General features: G+C 43.1%; 2 protein-coding genes across 4 annotated transcripts in view; both read right to left on the reverse strand.

Annotated features, from left to right (window-relative positions):
* Positions 1 to 27,569, reverse strand: part of LOC115153298 (pro-neuregulin-3, membrane-bound isoform) — a 553,781-nt gene that overhangs the window by 365,239 nt on the left and 160,973 nt on the right. The gene's annotated exons all lie outside the window — the stretch shown is intronic.
* Positions 9,026 to 9,824, reverse strand: LOC115153299 (piggyBac transposable element-derived protein 4-like). The gene is made up of 2 exons (XM_029698592.1): positions 9,621 to 9,824; positions 9,026 to 9,459 (listed from the first exon to the last, which is right to left on the reverse strand). Exons 1-2 carry the CDS (start codon positions 9,715 to 9,717, stop codon positions 9,245 to 9,247), a joined length of 312 nt encoding a protein of 103 aa, XP_029554452.1. The 5' UTR covers positions 9,718 to 9,824; the 3' UTR covers positions 9,026 to 9,244.

The raw sequence follows: 27,569 nt of genomic DNA on the forward strand, positions 1-27,569 counted from the left end.
GTTACTGTGATCCTTCGGCTACCATTTCTCAGTAAAGTATTTATGTTTATCCTTAACCAATGATTCCTTGTCTGGTATCTTCTCTGCACCTGGGTCCAACCTCCCCACGTCACAATGACTACATGGAACTCTATTCCACATCAGCTAACTGATGCAAGCAGTAGAATCAGATTTGTTTTAATATAAACCTTATGGAACAGCGGGGACTGTGAAGCAACACAAACATAGGCGCAGACACAGATAACTTATGCACTATACACACACATACACATGGATTTTGTGTCATAGATATGTGGTATTGGAATAGGGGCCTGAGGGTCAACACCTAGTGTGTTGTGAAATCTGTTATGAATGTATTGTAATGTTTTTAAAATGGTATAACTGCCTTAATTTTACCAGACCCCAGGAGGAGTTGAATGGGTTTCATAATAAATACAAATATCTGGAATTTATTTCAAATACACTCAAATACACTGAGTGGACAACAAATTAAACACCTTCCTAATATTGAGTTGCACCCCCTTTTGCCCTCCAAACAGCCTCAATTAATCAGGGCATGGACTCGTTCCACAGGGACGGTGGCCCATTTGGATTCCATTGCTTCCCACAGTTGTGTCAAGTTGGCTGGATGTCCTTTGGGTGGTGGATCATTCTTGACACGCACAGGAAACTGTTGAGCCTGAAAAACTTCAGCAGTGTTGCAGTTCTTGACACACTCAAACCGGTGTGCTTGGCATCTACTACCATTCCCTGTTAAAAGACACTTAACTTGTCTTGCCTATTCATCCTCTGAATGGAACACTCACATAATCCATGTCTCAATTGCCTCAAGGTTTAAAAATCCTTTAACCTCTTGCGTATATCCTACCACTGGGGGCGCCACAGCGCATTTTGGAAAAAATTCGTTCCCATTTTCAACGGCCTACTAATCAAACTCAGAAGCCAGGACATGCATATACTTATTTTATATGGATAGGAAACACCCTAAAGTTTTTAAAACTGTTTGAATGGTGTCTGTGAGTATAACAGAACTCGTATGGCAGTCAAAACCCCGAGACCGATTGAACCAGGAAGTGGGATTCTGAATTGTGGACTCGACTTCACAGCCTTCCCTGTAATTCACAACGTGAAAAAATTATAATTGAGCACTTTCCAGTGCTTCCACTAGATGTCCCCAGTCTTTACAAAGTGTTTTGAAGTTTCTGCTATCGAAACTCAGTGCAGGAGACGATGTGGCAATTGGTCACAGTAGGAGGGCCATCAGCATTGTGACGTCGGCGGCCGTGTCTGCCCCCACCTTTGGAAACGTTTTGAAACACAATGAAATCGTCCCACTCGAATCTGATTGGCTCTCTTGTTGAAACAGGCCCTGAAGATTAATGTTATACAACGTTTGACATGTTTGAACGAACCTACAGCAGGGAAAAAAGTCATTTTTCGTTAGCCAAGTCCCGCGCCCGTATCAACATTTGGATACAGCCTTCTGACGCGCTAACAACAGCAAGCTAATGGAACATAAAGGATGGACTTTTTCGACCGAAAATACATTTGTCGTGGACCTGGGAATTCCTGAAAGTGCTTTCTGATGAAGACAACTAAAGGTGAGGGATTATTGGCAATATTATACAAGATCAGATGTGATGTGCGATTGTTCCAAGATGGCGACGAGCTAGGCTTTCTAGCTCATTTTCTGAGTATCGCATCCCCTTTTATCTCAAAGTGTGATTACCCTGTAAAGTTAATTTAAAATCTGTTATGACGGGTGTTTTCAAGAGATATTCATCTATAAATCTTAGATTGACAATATAAAAAAAAATCGTTTTCGAATAGTAATTTATAAAATTGTAGCACTGTTTCCCGGGACGCATTTTATGGGAAAATAGTTAGTCAACGTCAGGTGCCGATGTAAAATGCTGTTTTTATATAGAAATATGACCTTTATTGAACAAAAGATTGCATGCTGTGTGTAACATGATGTCCTAGGTGTGTCATCTGAGGAAGTTTGTAAAAGGTTAGTGCTGCATTTAGCTGTTTTTTGGTTATATGTGATGCATGTGCTTGGTCGGAAAATTCATATGATGCTACTTTTACCATGTACTTCTCTAACATAATCTAATATTGTGCTTTTCCTGTAAAACCTTTTTGAAATCGGACAACGAGGGTCGATTCAAGAGAGGTGTATCTATAAAACGATATGAGACAGTCCTATATTTGAAAAAAAAAAATATTGCATTTCGTTATGCTAAATGTCGCTAGGAGTTTTTCGCTGGAAAATGATCCCGCTAACGGGATGAGAGTCTCAAGAGGTTTTAACCTATCTGCCCTTCATCTACACTGATTGAAGTGGATTTAACAAGTAACATCCATAAGGGATCATAGCTTTCACCTGGTCCGTCTATGTCATGGAAAGAGCAGGTGTCACTAATATTTTGTACACTCAGTGTATATGGACATTTTTCTTTTTCCGTATGGGTGCTATGTGTGTATGTTCATGGTGTGTGTGCTTGTCTTAACAAATGTAATATCTTTGGTCACCCTGTTGCAGGAAAACCTGAGGTTTTAAAAGGCTTCTGAAATTTGTAGTTTCCGCTATGAAATTTCAGACTTGATTTTCCCTTACAGGTAATGTATCACCCCTATAAAAATATCCATTAATTGTAATTGATATTTCCTGTTGCTGCAGGAGTATTTTCCTGCTCTAGCAAACTGTCTCAAATGAAGATCCTACATATTTATTTGTGTTGAATTGAATGTTTGTACATCACCCACATTTGTAAACATTTTAGCAAGGGAATATACCAATTTATGGAATGTTTGTATCTCTGTGTGTCACTCCCTGACCTTAGAGTCTTTTTTATTCTCTATTTTGTTAGGTCAGGGTGTGACTTGGGTAGGCTTATTATCTATGTTTCTATTTCTTTGTTGGCCTAGTATGGTTCCCAATCAGAGGCAGCTGTTTATCGTTGTCTCTGATTGGAGATCATACTTAGGCAGCCCTTTTTCCCACCTGTGATTGTGGGATCTTGTTTGTGTGTAGTTGCTTTCTGCACTGCATGTAGCTTTACGTTTGTGTTCGTATTTTGTTGTTTTTCCTGGTGTCATTGTAAATAAAAGAAAATGTACGCCTACCACGCTGCACCTTGGTCCATTTATAACAACGAGTGGAACAGAAGATCCCACCACCAAATGACCAAGCAGCATGCCCAGGAGTGGAGGACATCCTGGACCTGGGAGGAGGTAATGGCAGGGGACAAGACCCTGCCATGGAAGCAGGCGGAGGCAGCAAGAGAGGAACGGCGATGAGACCAGGAATCAAGGAGACGACGGAAACCCGAGAGGCAGCCTCAAAACAATATTTGGGGGGGGGGGGCACACAAGGTGGCGAGCGGAGCAAAGGTGGGAACAAGAACCAACTCCCTATAATTACGATGAGGAGTTGGTCACGTTTCAGATACCATGCTTTGCGGAGATACGCAATGTGTCTCCAGTGTGCATCCACAGCCCGGTGCGTTCTGTGCCAGCTCCTCGCACTTGCAGTGCGAAAGTGAGCATCCAGCCAGGACGGGTTGAGCCGGCTCAGCGCTCCTGGTCTTCAGTATGCCTCCTCGGTCCAGGATATCCTGCACCGGCTCTACGCACTGTGTTGCCAGTGCGGCTTCACAGCCCAGTGCGTCCTGTGCCAGCGCCCCGCACTTGCCGGGCTAAAGTGAGCATCTAGCCAGGACAGGTTGTGCCAGCTCTATGCTCCAGACCTCCAGTGCGCCTCCACAGCCCGGTACGCCCTGTGCCTGCTCCACGCACCCAGCCTCCAGTGTGTCTCCCCAGCCAGGTACACCCTGTGCCAGTTCCACGCACGAAGCCTCCAGTGAGGAGCCAAGAACCCGGAGTCTCCAGCAACGGTCTGCAGTCCAGAGCCTCCAGCGACGGTCGGCAGTCCAGAGCCTCCAGCGACGGTCGGCAGTCCAGAGCCTCCAGCGACGGTCGGCAGTCCAGAGCCTCCAGCGATGGATGGCAGTCCAGAGCCTCCAGCGACGGTCGGCAGTTCAGAGCCTCCAGCGGGGGTTCCCAGTCCAGAGCCTCCGGCGACGGTCCATGGTCTGGTTCCACGGAAGTGGGGGGAGACTCAAGCGGAGCGGGGTCTGCGTCCCGCACTGGAGCCTCCACCGAGAGGAGATGCCCACCCGGACCCTCCCCTATAGGTTCAAGTTTGCGGCTGGAGTCTGCACCTTTGGGGGGGGGGGGGGGGGTACTGTCACCCCTGACCTTAGAGAGTCTTTTTTATTCTCTATTTTGTTAGGTCAGGGTGTAACTTGGGTGGGCATATCTATGTTTCTATTTCTTTGTTGGCCTAGTATGGTTCCCAATCAGAGGCAGCTGTTTGGGGATCATACTTAGGCAGCCCCTTTTCCCATCTGTGATTGTGGGATCTTGTTTGTGTGTAGTTGCTTTCTGCACTGCATGTAGCTTTACGTTTGTTTTCGTATTTTGTTGTTTTTCCCGGTGTCATTGTATATAAAAGAAAATGTACGCCTACCACGCTGCACCTTGGTCCATTTCTAACAACGAGCGTAACACTGTGTGTCTGTCTGAAAGAGCAACATTTTGCAAAATCTGTGTTTGTGGTTTAATCCATATCCCATCAACTTTCTGGAAAAAATACAGTAATATCCTAATTGATTTCCAGACCCTCTTCCAAAGCTCCACTCTCAGACATGCAAACTGTAAATAGGTGTGTGTGTGTGTGCATGCGTCCTAATCTTCCTGTAATCCTCTGAGAAGTGGAGATTACAGGTCCCGAATGCCTTATTCACTCACACACACACACACACACACACACACAAACAAATAATAACATACACACACATTGACCCCTGTCCCGAATCTATGAGATTTATCCTCACAGCTGTTTGTCTCTGTCTGTTGTGGTGGCTCTCTTCTCACCGTAGACAGCCAGTGGTTGACTCAATCATAACAGACATGTAGCTAGAATACAGTGGTATGGATTAAATAAGTAAAAATTAACTGTTTATGGTTGCCTTAAATTACAGTACCAGTCAAAAGTTTGGACACAACTACTCATTCAAGGGTTTTTCTTTATTTTTACTATTTTTTACATTGTAGAATAATAGGGAAGACATCAAAACTATGAAATGACACATCAAATCATGTAGTAACCAAAAAATTGTTAAACAAATCTAAATATATTTTAGTTTTTAGATTCTTCAAATTAGCCACAATTTGCCTTGAAAGCTTTGCACACACTTGGCATTCTCGCAACCAGCTTCACCTGGAAAGATTTTCCAACAGTCTTGAAGGAGTTCCCACATATGCTAAGCACTTGTTGGCTGCTTTTCCATCACTCTGACATCCAACTCATCCCAAACTATCTCAATTGGGTTGAGGTTGGGTGATTGTGGAGGCCAGGTCATCTGATTTAGCACTTCATCACTCTACTTGGTCAAATAGCCCTTACACAGCCTAGTGGTGTTTTGTTGAAAAATAATGATGGTCTCACTAAGCACAAATCAGATGGGATGGCGTATCGCTGCAAAATGCTGTGGAAGCCATGCTGGTTAAGTGCATCTTGAATTCTAAATAAATCACTGACAGTGTCACCAGCAGAGCACCATCACACCTCCTCCTCGCTTCACATATGCGGAGATCATCCGTTCACCTACTTTGCGTCTCACAAAGACAGGGCGTTTGGAACCAAAAATCTCAAATTTGGACTCATCAGACCAAAGGACAGATTTCCACCGGTCTAATGTCCATTCCTCGTGTATCTTGGCCCAAGCATTTCTCTTATTATTATTGGTGTCCTTTAGTAGTGGTTTCTTTGCAGCAATTCAACCATGAAGGCCTGACTCACGCAGTCTCCTCTGAACAGTTGATGTTATTAAGATGTGTCTGTTACTTGAACTCTGAAGCATTTTTTTTGGGCTGCAATTTCTGAGGCTGGTAACTCTAATGAACTTGGGTCGTCCTTTCCTGTGGTGGTCCTCATGAGAGCCAGTTTCATCAAAGCGCTTGATGGTTTTTGCGACTGCACTTGAATAAACTTTCAAAGTTCTTGAAATGTTCAGTATTGACTGATCTTCATGTCTTAACCTTACCACATGTGAGTTCCAAATATCTCTAACGGTCGCCCCGGCATAAGTTTTTTATGCACGTGATGTCAGAATGCGCTCACTGTTCCAAAATTGCGCAACAGGACAGTTAATCCGCGCTGCCCTCAAACAGCTTATATTTATAGGCTGTTTCAATTTATCAATTTGAAATGATTTTCTAACAAGTTTTATTTTCTAACAGTTTGAATTGAGGTGTGTTCCGCCTCCGGATTAATTCACATAAAAGTAGGCCATTTTACTTTGCTGACAATGTCACGAGTGTTATCTTCGAATTCCCTGTCATAAATCAGCCAAGGCGCAGCGTGCCGGTAGTTCCACATATTTTATTGGTGAACCCGAACAAAACAAGAAACAAGTGAAACAAACAAACGTGACGTTCTGGGGCTGCTCAAACACAGCTGCACAAAAACAAGATCCCACGAAAACACAGGGAAAAACAGGCTGCCTAAGTATGGCTTCCAATCAGAGACAACGAATGACAGCTGCCTCTGATTGGAAACCATACCCGGCCAAAACATAGAACACAAAACAGAATGCCCACCCACCTATCACACCCTGACCTAACAAAACAGAGAAAACACAGCTCTCCTAGGTCAGAGCGTGACAGACAATTTATTTTTCAGGCTTTACTGAGCCGGACAAACTTCCCGAGCACTTCCTCATTGTTTCTGCAGATCAAGTACGCAGACATTTGCGCATCTCCAGTCGGAACAGGACGTTTTGGTGCCTGCTTTGCCTTCAGTGTTGTTTTCATTACTACATGACAGCAACTTTGGACATGTGTGCATTTCTATCAAAGTGCCTTATTACGCTAAAATAGTTTATCTATGTCACGTTATGTCATTTCTACTGTAGCTCACTATGTATGGAGCATAATATATTTGTTTCTATTCCTTATAAATGTGGACACGCAAGGTTACGTTTCAAATTTCGTAACCTTTATGGTGTTATACTCAATCTTGCTCATGTAGCTAGCTACATTCTTCTTTTAGCTATTTATTTATTTCTCCTCCCTCCTGAATCCTCCTCCCCCTCCCCCCCACTCCTCCCTCTCTGCGGATGACTTCGTCAACCATTTTGAAAAGAAGGTTGACGATATCCGATCCTCGTTTGCTAAGTCAAACGACACAGCTGGTCCTGCTCACACTGCCGTACCCTGTGCTTTGACCTCTTTCTCCCCTCTCTCTCCAGATGAAATCTCGCGTCTTGTGACGGCCGGCCGCCCAACAACCGGCCCACGCTTGGATTGCATCCTACCTGACAGGTCGCTCCTACTAGGTGGCGTGGCAAGAATCTGTCTCCGCACCACGCGCTCTCACCACTGGTGTCCCCCAGGGCTCTGTTTTAGGCCCTCTCCTATTCTCGCTATACACCAAGTCACTTGGCTCTGTCATATCCTCACATGGTCTCTCCTATCATTGCTATGCAGACGACACACAATTAATATTCTCCTTTCCCCCTTCTGATAACCAGGCGGCGAATCGCATCTCTGCATGTCTGGCAGACATATCAGTGTGGATGACGGATCACCACCTCAAACTGAACCTCGGCAAGACGGAGCTGCTCTTCTTCCCGGGGAAGGACTGCCCGTTCCATGATCTCGCCATCACGGTTGACAACTCCCTTGTGTCCTCCTCCCAGAGTGCTAAGAACCTTGGCGTGATCCTGGACAACACCCTGTCGTTCTCCACTAACATCAAGGCGGTGACCCGATCCTGTAGGTTCATGCTCTACAACATTCGCAGAGTACGACCCTGCCTCACACAGGAAGCGACGCAGGTCCTAATCCAGGCACTTGTCATCTCCCGTCTGGATTACTGCAACTCGCTGTTGGCTGGGCTCCCTGCCTGTGCCATTAAACCCCTACAACTCATCCAGAATGCCGCAGCCCGTCTGGTGTTCAACCTTCCCAAGTTCTCTCACGTCACCCCGCTCCTCCGCTCTCTCCACTGGCTTCCAGTTGAAGCTTGCATCCGCTACAAGACCATGGTGCTTGCCTACGGAGCTGTGAGGGGAACGGCACCTCCATACCTTCAGGCTCTGATCAGGCCCTACACCCAAACAAGGGCACTGCGTTCATCCACCTCTGGCCTGCTGGCCCCCCTACCTCTGAGGAAGCACGGTTCCCGCTCAGCCCAGTCCAAACTGTTCGCTGCTCTGGCACCCCAACGGTGGAACAAGCTCCCTCACGACGCCAGGACAGCGGAGTCAATCACCACCTTCCGGAGACACCTGAAACCCCACCTCTTTAAGGAATACCTGGGATAGGATAAAGTAATCCTTCTAACCCCCCCCCCCCCTTAAAAGATTTAGATGCACTATTGTAAAGTGGTTGTTCCACTGTATATCATAAGGTGAATGCACCAATTTGTAAGTCGCTCTGGATAAGAGCGTCTGCTAAATGACTTAAATGAAATGTAAATGTAGCTCTGTAAAACAACGCTAATTGCATCAGAGAAGTATAAGCTTGTGTTGTCTTTTGAAGCTACCCTGGTCTTATGACCATGATTTGTTTTTATTTGGCCTGTTTAGCATAACTCTGTTCTGCCCTGCCCTGCCCCCTTGTGAAGCTCAACAGTTATTGTTTGTTACTGTTATATAACTCATGTGATTTTTGTCAATGCAATATACTATTTTTATAGCAGTGTTATGTTACTTCTTTGTAATATTATTTTATTGGAATATCCTGATATTGTATTCTAATTACTAATACTTCCTCTTTATTGTGTACTTTCAGAAACTACACACACAAACAGTATTGAACATTATTTGCCAATATCATAACTGGACATCTTTCAAGCTGAATATTGAGGCCAGCTTTTGTATGTTAGCGTACACTCCTTAACAGTTTTACTGGATGAAAACACAGAAAGAAAACACACAGGCCAATATGAAATAGTCATCTGTTTTATTGAAGTATTGGTGGTGGTTGAACAACAACAACAAAAACTTGTTTTACTAGAGGGAAAAAGACTGACAGCTTATGAATATGCATAACCCATATTTCATATTCATGCAGTGATTGAACAATAACTGCATTTCCACCCCCTACCTCTAAAGGTATAGAATCATGGTAGATCACAGGTCAAGTCAGTCAGTAGTTGCTGCAGATTTGCTCAATAGTGCTTGAGCACATGGTACTCCCCAAAGCATGGTGTGCGATAACCGTGAGCAGCAGCTTGACGGACTTCGCAGGGAAAATGCCATGCAGTGAGGCGTAGGGGACTGTCTGCAGCAGGACGTCCCCCAGTGGATGGGCGCCGAGGGGTATGGTACTCCTCCAGCAGCTCTCTCAGGTTTTCTCTGTACTTTTGGTAGGTAATTACTTTACCTATGAGGGAGTGGGGAGGATGAGGGAAGGGAGAGGATGATGAGGCAGTGGGTAGGTAGTTGAGATATTGTCACTATAATTTCATTATGGAACTGTATATGATTTGTATGTGAAATGTACGTCCAATTACAAAAAAATACCTTATTCAGTAATCATCTTACCTGTTAGTTGGCGGTGAACTGTGTGGCCATTGAGGGCAGCAGTGTCGATTAGATGGAAAAATATCTTCTTATACCACTTGGTGGTTTCCGAGCGCATTCCACAAAGCTGTTGATCATGTCCACCTTATCCACTGCCCCCATTTTGGCATAATTGTCAAGCACGCAGCCTAGTTTGATCTTTCTCTCTCCCGTCCGGTGGTCCACCTTCCCTTTGGCCGACATGGTTGCTGTATGGACAGTGGAGAAGACATGGATGTTTCATTTGTCATGCCACTTTACTGCCAGCTGTTGACCATTCTCCTTGAACTCCACTTCCCACTCTTTATCCGAATGCCGGCATCCCCTTCCTGTTTGACCTGACTGTGTCACAGCCCCCTGTGCTGTTGGAGAGCAGATACTGGAAGAGTGGGTGATTGCTGTACCAATTTGTGCACATACAAATTGTGTCCCTTGCCGAGATGAGGAGCCAGCATGGTCATCACCATGGACCCAGACACCCAAAGCCCCTCATAATGTTGGATGTCAGTGGTGGACCCTGTGTAGACTATAATGTCCTGGAAAAATCCTGTCTTCACGTCGCACATATCAAAGAACTTGACCCCAAACCTGTGCCTTTTGGAGGGAATATATAGACGGAACGCCAGCCAACTTCAGTGCATAGGTCCTTGTGAAGTGTGAAGTGAAGTGAAGTGAAGTCCGGCTGGCTTAGATCATGTGCTAACAACATGGAGGTTTTTGGACATAAATGATGAGCTTTTTTGAACAAAACTACATTCGTTATGGACCTGGGACTCTTTGGAAGTGACATCTGATGAAGAGAATCAAAGGTAATGGATTATTTACATAGTATTTTCGATTTTAGATCTCTCCAACATGGCGGTTAGTCTGTATCGCAATGCGTATTTTTCTGGGCGCAGTGCTCAGATTATTGCAAAGTGTGATTTCCCAGTAAGGTTCATTTTAAATCTGGCAAGTCCATTGCGTTCAAGAGATGTAAATCTATAATTCTTTGAATGACAATATAATATTTTACCAATGTTTTCTAATATTAATTAATTATTTTGTTGTCATGACTTGACTGCCGGTATTGGAGGGAAACGATTTCCTGAACATCAACGCCATAGTAAAACGCTGTTTTTAGATATAAATATGAACTTGATAGAACTAAAAATGCATGCATTGTCTAACATAATGTCCTAGGAGTGTCATCTGATGGAGATTGTAAAAGGTTAGTGCATAATTTTAGCTGATTTTATGGTTTTGGTGACGCCTGTCTTTGAATCGACAATGCATTACACACAGCTATTATCAATGTACTCTCCTAACATAACCTAACTTTATGCTTTCCCCGTAAAACCTTTTTGAAATCGGAAAACATGGTTAGATTAAGGAGATGTTTATCTTTCAAAGGCTGTAAGTTAGTTGTATGTTTGAGAAATTTAAATTTTGACATTTATTTGGTTTCAAATTTGCCGCTCTTGAAATGCACCTGCTGTTGATAGGGTGCGCCACGGGTGGCACGCTAACGTCCCACATAGCCCCAAGAAGTTAACCTGTTTGGGATAGGGGGCAGTATTGAGAATTTTGGAAAAAATATGTGCCCATTTTTAACTGCCTCCTACACCAACTCAGAAGCTAGAATATGCATATTATTGTTCAGGTTTGGATAGAAAACACTCTGAATTTTCTAAAACTGTTTGAATGGTGTCTGTGAGTATAACAGAACTCCTATGGCAGGCAAAAACCTGACAAGGTTTCAAGCAGGAAGTACCCTGTCTGACAAGGAGTCGTGCGTCTTGCATCTGTTTATTGAAAAGTAAGGATCTTAGCTGTAACGTGACAATTCCCAGGGCTCCGATAGGCTCTCAGAACCCGGGAAATAACTGAAGGTTGACGAGGGAGCCTCAGGCTGAAACACATTATCGGCTTTGGCAAGTGGCGGCTCAGAGGACCTTTGAATGAGGCGCGTGCACGATTCGCTCCTGAGGAGAAATTTAATTCGGCTGTTTAGGCTCAATGCATATTCCCGGTCGGAATATTATCACTTATCTACGAGATAAATGGCATAAAAATTGGTTTTAAACAGCGGTTGACATGCTTCGAAGTACGGTAATGGAATATTTAGACATTTTTGTCACGCCAATGCGCCATGCTCGAGACCGTGATGAAGCATTCTGATAGTGTCTAGAACTCACGAACAAAACGTCGCTGTTTGGATATAACGATGGATTATTTGGGACCAAACCAATATTTGTTATTGAAGTAGAAGTCCTGGCAGTGTATTCTGACGAAGAACAAGCAAGGTAAGAACATTTTTCTTATAGGAAATGTGATTTTGGTGGAGGCTGACCTGGGTGGGTATCTAAATAGCTAGCCCTGTGATGCCGGGCTATGTACTTAGATTATTGCAAAATGTGCTTCATCCGAAAAGCCATTTTAAAATCGGACATATCGAGTGCATAGAGGAGTAATGTATCTATAATTCTTAAAATAATTGTTATGCTTTTTGTGAACGTTTATCGTGAGTAATTTAGCAAACTGTTAGTAAATTCCCCGGAAGTTTGCGGGGGTTATGCTTTTTCTGAACGTCACATAATAATGTAAAAAGCTGTTTTTTGATATAAATATGAACTTGATTGAACAGACATGCATGTATTGTATAACACAATGTCCTAGGTTTGTCATCTGATGAAGATCATAAAAGGTTAGTGCTGCATTTAGCTGTGGTTTGGGTTTATGTGACATGATATGCTAGCTTGAAAAATGGGTGTCTGATTATTTCTGGCTGGGCACTCTGCTGACATAATCTAATGTTTTGCTTTCGTTGTAAAGCCTTTTTGAAATCAGACAGTGGGGTTAGATTAACGAGATTCTTGTCTTTAAATAGCTGTAAAATAGTCATATGTTTGAGAAATTGAAGTAATAGTATTTCTAACGATTCAAAAATCGCGCCACTGGATTTCAGTGGCTGTTACGTAGGTGGGACGAGTTCGTCCCACATGCGCCAGAGAGGTTAAAAGCTTACCTTCTTGTTAATCCAGCCATGTTGTCAGATTTCAAAAAGGCTTTACGGCAAAAGCACACCATGTGATTATCTGAGGACCCCGCCCCGCACACAAAAGCATTACATACATTTTCCATCCAAGCAGAAATAGCGATAAAATAAATCACCTACCTTTTGAAGATCTTCATCTGGTTGCAATCAGAAGGGTCCCAGCTACATAACAAATGGTCCTTTTGTTCGATAAAGTCCTTCTTTATATCCCAAAAAAGTAAGTTTCAATGACGCGCCTGACTAGGTAATCCACTGGTTTCCCTCATTCAAAATGCATACAAAATGAATCACATAAGTTACCAATAAACTCCTTCTAAATAAGTCAAACAACATTCCTAATCAATCCTCAGGTACCCTAATATGTAAATAAATGATAATATTTAAGATGGAGAATACCAGAGACCATTACTGGAGATAAATAACGAAGTACACGCACTCACCGTAACGCGCTACAAACACTACAGCCAAAATAGGAGCCACTTAGAAAAACTACAATTTCTAGCTAATTTTCTCAAAAACAAGCCTGAAACTCTTTCTAAAGACTGTTGACATCTAGTGGAAGCCCTTGGAACTGCAATCTGAGATGACTTTCTTTTATATTCACATTCCCAGACATTGTAATCAGAGGTGAGCAGAAAAACAATTATTCTGGATGGATTGTCCTGTAGTTTTCACCTGCCATATCAGTTATGTTATACTCACAGACATTATTTTAACAGTTTTGAAAACTTTAGAGTGTTTTCTATCCAATACGACCAATTATATCCTAGCTTCGGGTCTGAGTAACAGGCAGTTTACTTTGGGCACCTCATTCATCCAAACTTCCGAATACTGCCCCCTAGCCCGAAGAAGGAAAGAAATTCCACAAACTAACTTTTACCAAGGCACACCTGTTAATTGAAATGTATTCCAGGTGACTACCTCACAAAGCTGGTTGAGAGAATGCCAAGAGTGTGCAAAGCTGTCCTCAAGGCAAAGGGTGGCTACTTTGAAGAATCTCAAAAAATATATATTTTGATTTGTTTAACACATTTTTGCTTACTACATGATTCCATATGTATTAATTCATAGTTTTTGTTTTCACTGTTTTTCTACAATGTAGAAAGAGAGTCTTGTCTTGTCTTTAAAATGGTGTAAAATAGTCATATGTTTGAGAAATTGAAGTAATAGCATTTCTAAGGTATTTGAATATCGCGCCACGGGATTACACTGGCTGTTGAGTAGGTGGGATGCAAGCATCCCACTGGCCCAGAGAGGTTAATCCAGCCGCTGTGTCCGATTTAAAAAAGTCTTTATGGCTAAAGCACAAGATGCGATTATGTTAGGTCAGCACCTAGCCACAAAAACCATTCAGCCATTTTCCAACCAAGGAGAGGTGTCACAAAAGTCAGGAATAGCATTCAAATTAATCACTTACCTTTGATGATCTTCATCTGATGGCACTCCCAGGTCTCCATGTTAGACAATAAATGTTTGTTTTGTTCAATAAAGTTCATCTTAAAGTCCAAATACCTCCTTTTTGTTAGCGCGTTTAGTCCAGTAATCCAAATGCACAAATCGCAGGCACAAAGTCTAGACAAAAAGTTCCATTTGAGTTCGTAGAAACATGTCAAACGATGTTTCTAATCAATCCTTAGGGTGTTTTTATCATAAATATTCAATGTTTCAACTGGACAATACTGTTTTTATTAGAAAGGTAAGGGAACAACTCCCTGAAATGGACATAAATGAATGGATTCTTATTGGCACCGTACGAAACATATACATGATGTACAATACCACTCAAATGGACGTTGTTTCATTCAAAACTGATTGCAAAGGCCATATGGCAAATGCCAAGTGTCACACAGCAAAAATCCAATAGATGGCGAGCGCGCTCCAACGTAAATTTTCTTATTGCAAATGTAACACAAGTCAAGACCCAAGAGTAAAATTTTGAAAATGTAAAAAAAAAATCTAAAACTTATCACTCCCTTAACCATGAATGCGTGGCCATGCACACCTCCAACTCAATCATCAAATTTGCAGATGACAACAGTAGTAGGCCTGATTACCAACAATGATGAGACTTCAGGAAACAGCAGAGGGAGCACCCCCCTTTCCACATCAACAGGACCTCATTGGAGAATCTGAAAGCTTCAAGTTCCTAAGGCTTACACATCACTGACAATCTGAAATGGTCCACCCACACAGATAGTGTGGTGTGCCTCTTCAAGCTCAGGAGGCTGAAGAAATTTGGCTTGGCCCCTAAAACCCTCAAACTTTTACAGATGCACAACTGAGAGCATCCTGTCATGTGTATCACCGCCGAATGGTAGCCGCAGGGCTCTCCAGACGGTGGTGCAGTCTGCCCAACGCATCACTGGGGGCACACTACCTGCCCTCCAGGACACCTACAGCACCCGATGTCACAGGAAGGCCAAAAAGATCATCAAGGACATCAACCACCCGAGCCACGGCCTGTTCACCCTGCTATCATCCAGAAGGCGAGGTCAGTACAGATGCGTCAAAGCTGGGACCGAGAGACTGAAAACAGCTTCTATCTCAAGGCCATCAGACTGTTAAATAGCCATTACTAGCCTTCTACCACCTGGTTACTGAACCCTGCAACTTAGAGGCTGCTGCCCTACATACATAGACGTGGAATCATGGAACACTAGTCACTTTAATAATGTTTACATACTGCTTTACTCATCTCATATGTATATACTGTATTCTACTGTGTTTTAGTCAATGCCACTCCGACATTGCTCGTCCAAATATTTATTTTACTTTAAGATTTGTGCGTATTGTTGTGAATTTGTTAGATACTAGTGCACTGTTGAATGCACAAGCATTTCGCTACACCCGCAATAACATCTGCTAAATATGTGTATGTGACCAATTCAATTTGACTTAATGCAGTACAATCACTCTTTGACCCTCCCTTCACGTTCCTGCTCCTCAAACATGTACCCACACACAAATATTATATACATCTGCATGCACAAATACACCCTGATCCCTCACACACACATGTGCAAAGTAACTCATTAACCAGACAAATGTATCAATATGATGGATAAATGCAGAAATCATTCAGTCTCCACCCTTTCACTGACCATCTCTCTCTCACTCACTCACCGACCATCTCTCTCACTCACTCACTATGTGGCTGACGTTGCCCAACTGCTCATCCACATCCAGCATCCTTTATCGCCTCAGGCTCCGCAATCCAGCCCTGTTCTAGTTATGAGCTCCCTTTTTAGGAGAGAACGAGATCAAGAGAGAGAAAGAATGAGAGAAAGAGAGAACGAGTGAGAGAGAGAGAGAAAATGTGTACCCCTTTGGGTCCCCGGGACCAGGAGTTGAGAAGTATTTCCTTCTAACAATGTAAAAATGTCCATGTTCTTGACCCATCTAAATATATCTGACTGTATGAAGTAATCTGATATTGTAAACCATTAAATATTTGTGAAATATTAAAGATGAAAAAAACAGAATAAATATACACTGCTCAAATAAATAAAGGGAACACTAAAATAACACATCCTAGATCTCAATGAATGAAATAATCTTATTAAATATTTTTTCATTACATAGTTGAATGTGCTGACAACAAAATCACACAAAAATAATCAATGGAAATCCAATTTATCAACCCATGGAGGTCTGGATTTGGAGTCACACTCAAAATTAAAGTGGAAAACCACACTACAGGCTGATCCAACTTTGATGTAATGTCCTTAAAACAAGTCAAAATGAGGCTCAGTAGTGTGTGTGGCCTCCACGTGCCTGTATGACCTCCCTACAACGCCTGGGCATGCTCCTGATGAGGTGGCGGATGGTCTCCTGAGGGATCTCCTCCCAGACCTGGACTAAAGCATCCGCCAACTACTGGACAGTCTGTGGTGCAACGTGGCGTTGGTGGATGGAGCGAGACATGATGTCGCAGATGTGCTCAATTAGATTCAGGTCTGGGGAACGGGTGGGCCAGTCCATAACATCCAACCGCACCAGCATATGGCCAACCGCACCAGCATATGGTCTCACAAGGGGTCTGAGGATCTCATCTCGGTACCTAATGGCAGTCAGGCAACCTCTGGCGAGCACATGGAGGGCTGTGCGGCCCCCCAAAGAAATGCCACCCCACACCATGACTGACCCACCGCCAAACCGATCATGCTGGAGGATGTTGCAGGCAGCAGAACGTTCTCCACGGCGTCTCCAGACTCTGTCACGTCTGTCACATGTGCTCAGTGTGAACCTGCTTTCATCTGTGAAGAGCACAGGGCGCCAGTGGCGAATTTGCCAATCTTGGTGTTCTCTGGCAAATGCCAAACGTCCTGCACGGTGTTGGGCTGTAAGCACAACCCCCACCTGTGGACGTCGGGCCCTCATACCACCCTCATGGAGTCTGTTTCTGACCATTTGAGCAGACACATGCACATTTGTGGCCTGCTGGAGGTCATTTTGCAGGGCTCTGGCAGTGCTCCTCCTGCTCCTCCTTGCACAAACGCGGAGGTAGCGGTCCTGCTGCTGGGTTATTGCCCTCCTCTGGCCTCCTCCACGTCTCCTGATGTACTGGCCTGTCTCCTGGTAGCGCCTCCATGCTCTGGACACTACGCTGACAGACACAGCAAACCTTCTTGCCACAGCTCGCAATGATGTGCCATCCTGGATGAGCTGCACTACCTGAGCCACTTGTGTGGGTTGCAGACTCCGTCTCATGCTACCACTAGAGTGAAAGCACCGCCAGCATTCAAAAGTGACCAAAACATCAGCCAGGAAGCATAGGAACTGAGAAGTGGTCTGTGGTCACCACCTGCAGAACCACTCCTTTATTGGGGGTGTCTTGCTAATTGCCTATAATTTCCACCTGTTGTCTATTCCATTTGCACAACAGCATGTGAAATTTATTGTCAATCAGTGTTGCTTCCTAAGTGGACAGTTTGATTTCACAGAAGTGTGATTGACTTGGAGTTACATTGTGTTGTTTAAGTGTTCCCTTTATTTTTATGAGCAGTGTATATATATATAAAGAAGAAACAATGATACATATACATTTACTGTATATTCCGGACTCTGACATTGCTTGTTCTGATATTTCTTAATTCCTTCTTTGCATTTTGGGGATTTGTGTGTATTGTTTGGTGTTGTTAGGTATTACTGCACTGTTGGAGCTAGAAACATAAGCATTTCGCTGCACCTGCGATAACTGCAAAATATGTGTAAGCGACTTGATAGAATGTTGTAGTCCACATATCTATCAGACTAATCTCCAACATGTTTGTATTCGTTCTTTGTACTGGCATAGTATATGTCTGCCATCTATTTTTAGCTGTGCTGCTGTCTTTTGAGAACACTGCAGCCAGCAGAGATACGTGGCACTGAGGCAGTATGTCACTATGGAAGAATACCAATGAGTAGGGAGCATCTCATAGGACCCCACAGAGACACACTGGAGTACACTTAAACCTAATACAAACATGCTGCTGTCTTTTGTGGCTTCATATCACATTAATGTAATTCTGTTTCATGACTCTGAATCATGGGAATATTGTTTGATGGTGAGCTCACAGGGTTGGTGGATCAGCTCCCTCTACAGTTGAGCTGATCCAGTTTGTATAGCTGGGGGGTGCGCTGGGAAGATCGGTCTCTCCCTGCACATTTCCTTCAAGGAGCTGGGCCCAAAAGACAAGAAACCATGACAGAGCTAACAAAATCACCTGACGGGTGGCGAACTCCCTCAACCCCCCCAACCTTCCCATGTAGGGATGCCACCCTTGATTCTCAGCCCTCTATTCTCCAAACCAGATCACATCAGACTGCATAGTATTTTATTTTGGTCTTAATTCCCTCATTATCTGACACAAATCAATTATGAATGAAAAACGCTCAGAAGATGCATAGGCACTCATGCCTGCTTGATAATCAAAAAAAGAGAGGTGGGAGAGAAGACAGAGGAGACTGTAGGGTTTGTGTTTTTCTCTCTCTCCTCCATCCTTCCTCTCATCCCATCCTCATTCCCTCCCCTCCCTTTTTCCATTGGACCCTCTCTATCTCCTAGCACTGGAGATCTGATTGCGGGCAAGCATGGTGAGCTCCACGGGGAGGGGCGGGGGGCGGGGCAGACAGGCAGGTGGGCGGGCAGACATTCATGCATCCCATCTCGCATTGGCTGCACTCTAGAGTAACACCATTCTCACATTAACACACTGACTGCACAGTACAGTAATAGAATAGCATAATGTTTTCTGGAGGTTTCCTCATAGGTCTATATACAGTCATGTTCTCAGAACATTCAGAGAACATTAAGAAACAACGTTCTTCTTGGGGAATTTCAGTACTCAGACACCAGCTGGCAAGAGCCCCTGTTTGAATAGAAACAATGTTTTTCTGTAGGAATTTCCGTACTTCAGCAGGTTTTCCTCATGTTTCTATTTAAAGTCATGTTCTCAGAACGTTCAGAACAGGCTACATTTTCACTTCCGTTCTCATAACATTTAAAAAACTTTCAGTTTTACCAGTCAGGAAACAGGTGGCTTCAATCCCAGAACCAATGGGAAACCAAAAACGCAGGTTCCCACAACTTCCAAGGAACCAAATGTGCGAGCTGAGACTGTAGATGTGTTGACTGGTGTACACATGGGGTAGGAAACCCTAATCACGGAGAACCAAATAATGTACAGGCTTTCTTTCCAGCCAAGCTAAAAACAGCCGATTCAGTTTATCAACTAATGATGGTATTCACATACTGTAACGACTGTAATTACAATGGGTAAATCAGAGGTTTTAGTGTTATTCTGTATAGATTCTGATTTGATTACAAAATGTCTGCACAGGATCATAGAGAGGGAGGTTAACATCCACTGGTCCTTTCATACTAAAAGCCCTCTCTCCTTCCACTTCAAACACAACAGAGCCAGTCTCTTCCCCGGCTACACAGTAGCCACCAGATGGCCAGAGCCCCTGTTTCAATAGAAACCTGTGTAGCCCATAGAACACTGGTGTGACTGATGGTGTAGCAACAGAAGGGGTAGATAGGGAGGGGTAAAGGCCAGGCCTCGTGACAGCCACACAGCACTGCCAGTGATGGTGATCAGTGACATACACACTTCAGGGTCACATGTAGCAGCTGCATTCAACCAGTGGGATCTTCCCATGATGCTCGTGTTGTAACAGAATACTGACTCATTTGAAGTGAGGAACAACACATTCATTGATGCCTTTTAAAACAGCTACTGGTCTACCAGACTTAAAATAACAGTAGAATAATAATAGTGGAACTTACCTGCAGGACAAAACCCAAGGGAGAGAGTGAATCAACACAGGACCGGAAAGAGAGAGAGAAAGAGAAATTAGAATGATCACCTGGCACAGTAGCAATGCAGTTAATATATTGCATATGATGCAATGTCAGTGAGTTTAATCATATTCAAACGAATACTCAGAATGAGTCACTGTTGTATTTACATACAGCACTCTTGTATTTACTGTACATAGACAGGAAGAACAGGTATATAGTTGTAAAAATACATGGTAATAAATAACTTTAAATATTGTAAATAAATGTAATAAAGCATATAGATTTTTAAATCAAAGACCCCTTCTCTATTCCTTTGTGATTTATTTTTAAAAGTTTGTGGTTTGTTGTTAAAAAGTCTCCATTCAGCAAACTGTTAAAAAGCGAAACAATGATGTGGTAGAATATAACATATTTCTTGGGAAAACAAATAACATTGTTCATTTCTAGGGGTCGAACCTCATATTGAGTAAATGCATCATGGTCCATTCTTTTTTCAATTATATTCACAGTCACAGTGGATCATTGAGTAGAATGCATCTGCAGGATCAGCACATTGTGACAATGTCTGAACAAACAAATGGATGCTTAGAAGAAATTACTCTCCAAAATTCCAACTAACTTCACGTTGTCACGTCCTGATCCTAGTAAGATGTCTTTTTCTATAGTAGAGTAGGTCAGGGCGTGACAGGGGGTGTTTTGGGTTGTTCTATGTTTTCTATTTCTATGTTTAAGTTCTAGTTTTTCTATTTCTATGTTGCGATTGTTTGGGTTGATCTCTAATTGGAGGCAGCTGATCCTCGTTGCCTCTGATTAGAGATCATATTTAAGTAGGGGTTTTTCTTCCTGGGTTTTGTGGGTAGTTGTTTTCTGTTTAGTGTTTGTCACCTGATGGAACTGGTGACGGTCGTTTTGTTAAAGTCTTTATTAAAAAGAAATATGAGCACTCTACACGTTGCGCCTTGGTCCCCTTTAGATGACCCACGTTACACACGTAATGCAACAGAACCTGCCTTTATGTTCTGTATGACTCAAACATGCATCAGCACGCAGACGCACACATACAAAACGCTCACACCCTTAATAGAGGACACTGTCTTGTGGCATATTTTCTAAGTGACGTGTTAGATTGGAAAGAGAAGCAGACAACAAAACCAAGGCTATTTTCAAGGAGAACGAATTACTAACTACCATTGAACTACTGATGCTACCAAACCATACAGACACTGGAGGAAGAAGCAGTGGTTACTAAGTAATTACAGTTGGACAGCCAGATAACCCTTTTGGAACACTTTTTTCTAAGTGTAGCATCAAAACATAAAGATACTGTACCAAAGATAACATGTACAGTTGAAGTGAGAAGTCTACATGCACCTTAGCCAAATACATTTAAACTCAGTTTTTCACAATTCCTGACATTTAATCCTAGTAAAAAGTCCCTGTCTTGGGTCAGTTAGGATCACCACTTTATTTTAAGAATGTGAAATGTCAGAATAATAGTAGAGAATTATTTATTTCAGCTTTTATATCATTCATCATATTCCCAGTGGGTGAGAAGTTTACATACACTCAATTAGTATTTAGTAGCATTGCATTTAAATTGTTTAACTCCACAAGCTTCCCACAATAAGTTGGGTGAATTTTGGCCCATACCTCCTGACAGAGCTGGTGTAACTGAGTCAGGTTTGTAGGCCTCCTTGCTTGCACACACTTTTTCAGTTCTGCCCTCAAATTTTCTATAGGATTGAGGTCAGGGCTTTGTGATGGCCACTCAAATACCTTGACTTTGTTGTCCTTACATTTTGCCACAACTTTGGAAGTATGCTTGGGGTCATTGTCCATTTGGAAGACCCATTTGCATCCAAACTTTAACTTCCTGACTGATGTCTTGAGATGTTGCTTCAATATATCCACATAATTGTACTACCTCATGATGAAATCTATTTTGTGAAGTGCACTAGTCCCTCCTGCAGCAAAGCACCCCCACAACATGATGCTGCCAGCCCCGTGCTTCACAGTTGGGATGGTGTTCTTCGGCTTGCAAGCATCCCCCTTTTCCTCCAAACATAACAATGGTCATTATGGCCAAACAGTTCTATTTTTGTTTCATCAGACCAGAGGATATTTCTCCAAAAAGTACGATCTTTGTCCCCAAGTGCAGTTGCAAACCGTAGTCTGGCTTTTTTATGACAGTTTTGGAGCAGTGACTTCTTCGTTGCTGAGTGGCCTTTCAGGTTATGTCGATATGGGACTTGTTTTACTGTGGATATAGATACTTTTGTACCTGTTTCCTCCAGCATCTTCACAAGGTCCTTTGCTGTCATTCTGGGATTTATTTGCAGTTTTCGCGCAAAGTACGCTCATATCTAGGAGACAAAACGCATTTAATTCCTGAGCGGTATGACAGCTGCGTGGTCCCATGGTGTTTATACTTGCGTACTATTGTTTTTACAGAGGAACGTGGTACCTTCAGGCATTTGGAAATTGCTCCCAAAGATTAACAAGACTTGTGGAGGTCTAGAATTTTTTTTCTGAGCTCTTGGCTGATTTCTTTTGATTTTCTCACGTGAAGCAAAGAGGCACTGCACTGAGGTTGAAGGTTGGACAGGTATACCTCCAATTGACTCAAATGATGTCAATTAGCCTATCAGAAGCTTCTAAAGCCATGACATAATTTTCTGGAATTTTCCAAGCTGTTTAAGGTTCAGTTAACTTTGTGTATGTAAGCCTGATCCACTGAAATTGTGATACAGTGAATTATAAATGAAATAATCTGCCTGTAAACAATTGTTAGAGAAATTACTTGTTATGCACAAAGAAGCTGTCCTAACCGACTTGCCAAAACTAGTTTGTTATCAAGAAATTTTGAAACACGAGTTTTAATGACTCCAACCTAGGTGTTTGTAAACTTCCGACTTCAACTGTACATTTAATAAAATACTCACATTTACATTTTTCTAATGTTAAGGTTGGCAGAGGAAAGAAAATGGAGTTAGGGAGTTACACAATATCCCTTGCCCTTGACCATGCCACCCTGCAATAAAATACCATAATTTCCCTCTCTAGAACCAATACAAGGATAGACAGACAGACATGGAATATTAGGTTTAGCTGTGGTCCAAGACGAACAACAAACCTCAGAGACAAACACATACATCAACACTCACGTCCCCCGTGGAGCATCAGCAGGGAGGCAGGCACCATGTTGTGAACAGGGAGCAGTATGGAGGGAAGATTAAACCTGCATTGAGATATGCATTGCCATGGCATGCCAATGAAAGAGGGAAAAGAAGTTCCCTCCTTGCCGCTGCTCATTTGCACAGACAAATCTGAGAATCACACATCCCCATATCCAGAAAATAAAGAAATCTGATTATTTCCTCCTTTAACGCTAGTCAAACATGCATCTATCAGCCCCTCGGGAACACATACACACACACACACAAACACAGAGAGATAAACTTTGGGGAGGAGACGTTTGCATAAGCTGTGTCCTCGAAGGAGAGTCTGGGGGAGAAATAGAAAGCTGTGGAGAGCTCAGCAGCAGGCAGCCAGACGTGACGTACGGTACAGTAGAAGCGTTTTTCAGTGTGTTTGTAGATGCATCCTAGGAGTGTTATATTCTGTTCTTTATTCTTCTACACATGCAGGACCCTATTATTGTGCCTGTATTTGCCATGATCTATCAATAAATCAATCAATTTTATTTTATAAAGCCCTTTTTACATCAGCAGTTGTCACGAAGCGCTTTACAGATACCCAGCCTAAAACCCCAAAGAGCAAGCAATGCAGATGTAGAAGCACAGTGGCTAGGAAAAACTCCCTAGGAAGACATGAACCTAGGAATAAACCTAGAGGAACCAGCCTCAGAGGAGTGGCCAGTCCTCTTCTGGCTGTGCCGGGTAGAGATTATAAGAGTACATTGCCATTTAGGCCAGATTGTTCTTCCAGACGTTCAAACGTCTACCGTACTGTATAGCTTGATCACAGAAGACCAGAGGGATGCAGATATAGGCCCACATTGACAGTTAACGGTCAGAGTTCAATGCCTATAATAATGCTACATAGTAAAGAACAGGACAATGTATTGCTTTGATTGATTTTCTACAGGTTTTCTACAGCTGAGTATATGTATGCATGTCATATGTAATATACTGTACGTATGAAATGTGAATAACATGAGCAATAAGGTATTTCTAAATGTGGCGATTGACTATCCAATCATCGCTTCAAGTATAATATGTTTATTTTACGGGTGGGTTGTGGCTAGTCCAACTTCAAAGCTTCCTCCCGTCTTCACAAGATGGCAGTCAATAGCAGCCGTCTGAAGTGGTCAAGGCAGGATAACGGTGGTAATTCCCGCTGTGATAGATGTGTGTCTGGCTCCTCAGCGGGACTGCTCTTGTGATGGACAGTGACAATTACAGCATTCATATTCTCTCTGATAACTTTTTAATCTGGCAACCTAATCGTCCAACATAATTGTGACTGCATGGGAACCAGTGGGATTGTAATTTCCCCTCCTGCAGTTGGAATGTTTTTATGATGATGAAGTCTGGCCTGGTTTCGTACTGCACTCACTCCATTTCTATATTTTCAGATATTTTACCCCCTCAAGCTTCCATGCCTGCGTGGATGCTGCAATCCTTTGAAATCCCTCAGAGAGGAGGATGGGATGTCATTGGTGCATACGAGTGGGGAGCCTATCCTGTTTTCATTTGGAGATAGACAACTCCCTGTGCTCATCCTATAATGTTAGAAGACCACACACACACACACACACACACACACACACACACACACAAAGTCGAGGTGCCAGCATTGGAATTTCTGTCCCACTTGATCAGATTAGCAGGGGGATGTATCTGTTATGTCTACCAAGATGACTAGACTGGGGATCTTGTACCAGATTCCTGATAAGAGCTTTGATATTAGGCATAAGGCTTATCACAGTAACAGGCCTATAGCTTGCTGGCAGGGGGACACAGTATTCTGTGTCTGTGTGAGTCTCCCCGGTCATGAGCTTTAGTCTCACTGTGGTAAAGTGAGTGTAACAATGTGTCTCATTTGCTAGAAGGATTAGTGTGGAGGTCCTGAGATGGGGTCCCAGCAAGATCTTTCTGGGCTGATGTAATTGGCCAGGGCTCCCATGTTTAAGCACTAATACCTCACAGGGATGGCCCTGCCCGGTGATAAATAACGATAGCCCTGAACACACTCACCGGTGCTCTATCAAACACACAACGTCAGTCACTCGGCTGCAAGTCCGCAGAGGACAACACCTTAGAGCAGATATTAGAGAACGTGGGTGTGTTTGTGCGTGTGTGTTTGTGTGTGTTTGTGTGTCCTTGTCTATGTGTGTTTTGTGCCAGCTCGTGAGAGCTTGTGCAAGAGCGTGTGTTCGTGTTCCAGTGTGTATGCGTGCATGTGTGTGTGTTTAAGCAATTGTGTATCTCTTTCAGCATACTGTACTTTCAACAGTGTGTTTTATATAAGTGAGTTACTCTCCCTCTCTTTTTCTCTACCCAGGTCTTCCAGAACATTGAATCTGGCCATGGATCAGTGGCTCTGAGATAAGGCAGCCGGAGGATGCAGGCATAAGCAGGATCGGCCCGGATTCCCTAAATCTCAAACACACCGGGTCACGCCTCAGTCCACAGCATGCCAAATACACTTCTGCTCATTTTATCCATGTCCCTGAGGACCACTGTGCTAAAGCCCTATCTATGACTTTAGCACTATTTTAACTAAAGGACATCTCTGTCATTCTTCCACACCACTGGCTATGTTTAGCATACAACGTCTTATACTGTATTTTGGGACGACTGTTGATGCCACTGGGATGGATGACTATGACCAAGACAAGCTCATGTATAGTATGACAATGAACAAAATAAGTATGCAGGTAAGTGAGTGCTTGTGAGAGTGCATCAGTCCTTATGGGTGTCTGTGTTCAAGTGACAGAGACTGTGGGTACACATGGCCTAATATACACAAGGTATCATGTAGGCATTTTATGAGTTTTAAATAGATGCATCCCACTGGGCACACACTGGTTGAACCAATGTGGAATAGATGTCTGTGCCCAGTGGAATATGACCATATGTGAAAGTTCAATTTTCCCATATCTCTCAGCAAGGTAAGTGCCTCTATACCTCCTTTGATTAATTAATGTATATGTGTGTGCTGCCTTTGGTGGAGCAGGGGTAGTGTCTGTGTGTGTGTGTGTGTGTGTGTGTGTGTGTGTGTGTGTGTGTGTGTGTGTGTGTGTGTGTGTGTGTGTGTGTGTGTGGATTCGAGACACATGTCAGAGACAGTGAAAGTAAATGGACCATATGCAGATATGGGACTGTGCTTGTTCTGGAATAAAAATGCTTGTCACGGCATGGGAAGCACCTCAGCTTGTGTTCACACACATATACTCTAACAAATTGTCCAAGACACAGAGAACTTACAGTACTGCACAGACAAACACATAGGACAGAAACAAAACAGGACACAGACACACACACTCACACAGAGACTTTCACCGACACCCACACCAATGGCTTCCATGATGACAATGTCCTGGTTGATGTGTATTGCTTTTAATGCAAGTGCCAATGGCCTGTATAACTGCCCGTGTGCACATCTGGGACTGGAAGGCTCTGGCTCCAGAGTAATAGGGCTGATCCATGGGTCAAGGATTTAGTAGTCATTGACTCCTCTCTCTGTTCGCTCTCTCTCTCTCTCTTTTGCTCTCTCATTCTCTCCCCCCTCACACCAATCCCTTCCCCTCCATCCCATTTCCCTTACCTCTCAGCCATACATACAGACATAAAACCCTCTCATCCATAAAACCATTCACTATCTCCCCTTGACTCTCATCGAACCTTCCCTCTCTGCCCCTTTCCTTCTCATGTATTGTTCATGTGCTCCTGCAGGTTTCAAGATACTCTGGGGACAGGCAGTCAGATAGGTGTCTGGTCTAGCGCTGATTCCAGGTGGAGTGTGTTCCTTTGATCAGGCATCAAACAGATAGCAGAGGCGGTGATAGAGCACACACACACTTTCCTGCACATACATTACCCTGCTCCAAAGGCAGCCAAGGAACATGTGTGTGATTGGAAATAAAGGCCTTGTCAGGAAATGATGGCCCAAAAAAGGAAGAAATTGCACACTTCTCCTAGGAACAGATAAAACAATGCACAATACAATGGATTGTGCTGTGGATAAGGGATAGGACATCCTTTTCCTATCAGCCACTAGACAAAAGTAGGCAGATGTTGGTGTCTAAAGTTTTTGTTTGTATTTCAGTCTATATTTGCTGTGCATCAGTCTCTTCATTCACAATTGATATTGTCACCCATCAGATAATTCTTAATTTAATCTTGTTTTTAGGCTACATCTATTATTATATGTGTGAAACTAGTTTCTAGTTTAGGTGTAGTTTCTATGGGCCATTATCAGCTGGGCAGGCAACTGTAAGAAGGAGCAGGGGAGGGATAACATGTCCTCTTAACTGCGTATGACACAATGTCTGTTTGTGATATAAAAATTCTAACAACGTGAGTGTGTTAAATAGACTTATTTAGGAAACATCAAAGCTGGAATGGGGACTTCAAAAATG

Source organism: Salmo trutta, chromosome 18, assembly GCF_901001165.1.
Source record: "Salmo trutta chromosome 18, fSalTru1.1, whole genome shotgun sequence".
Lineage (NCBI taxonomy): Eukaryota > Metazoa > Chordata > Actinopteri > Salmoniformes > Salmonidae > Salmo > Salmo trutta.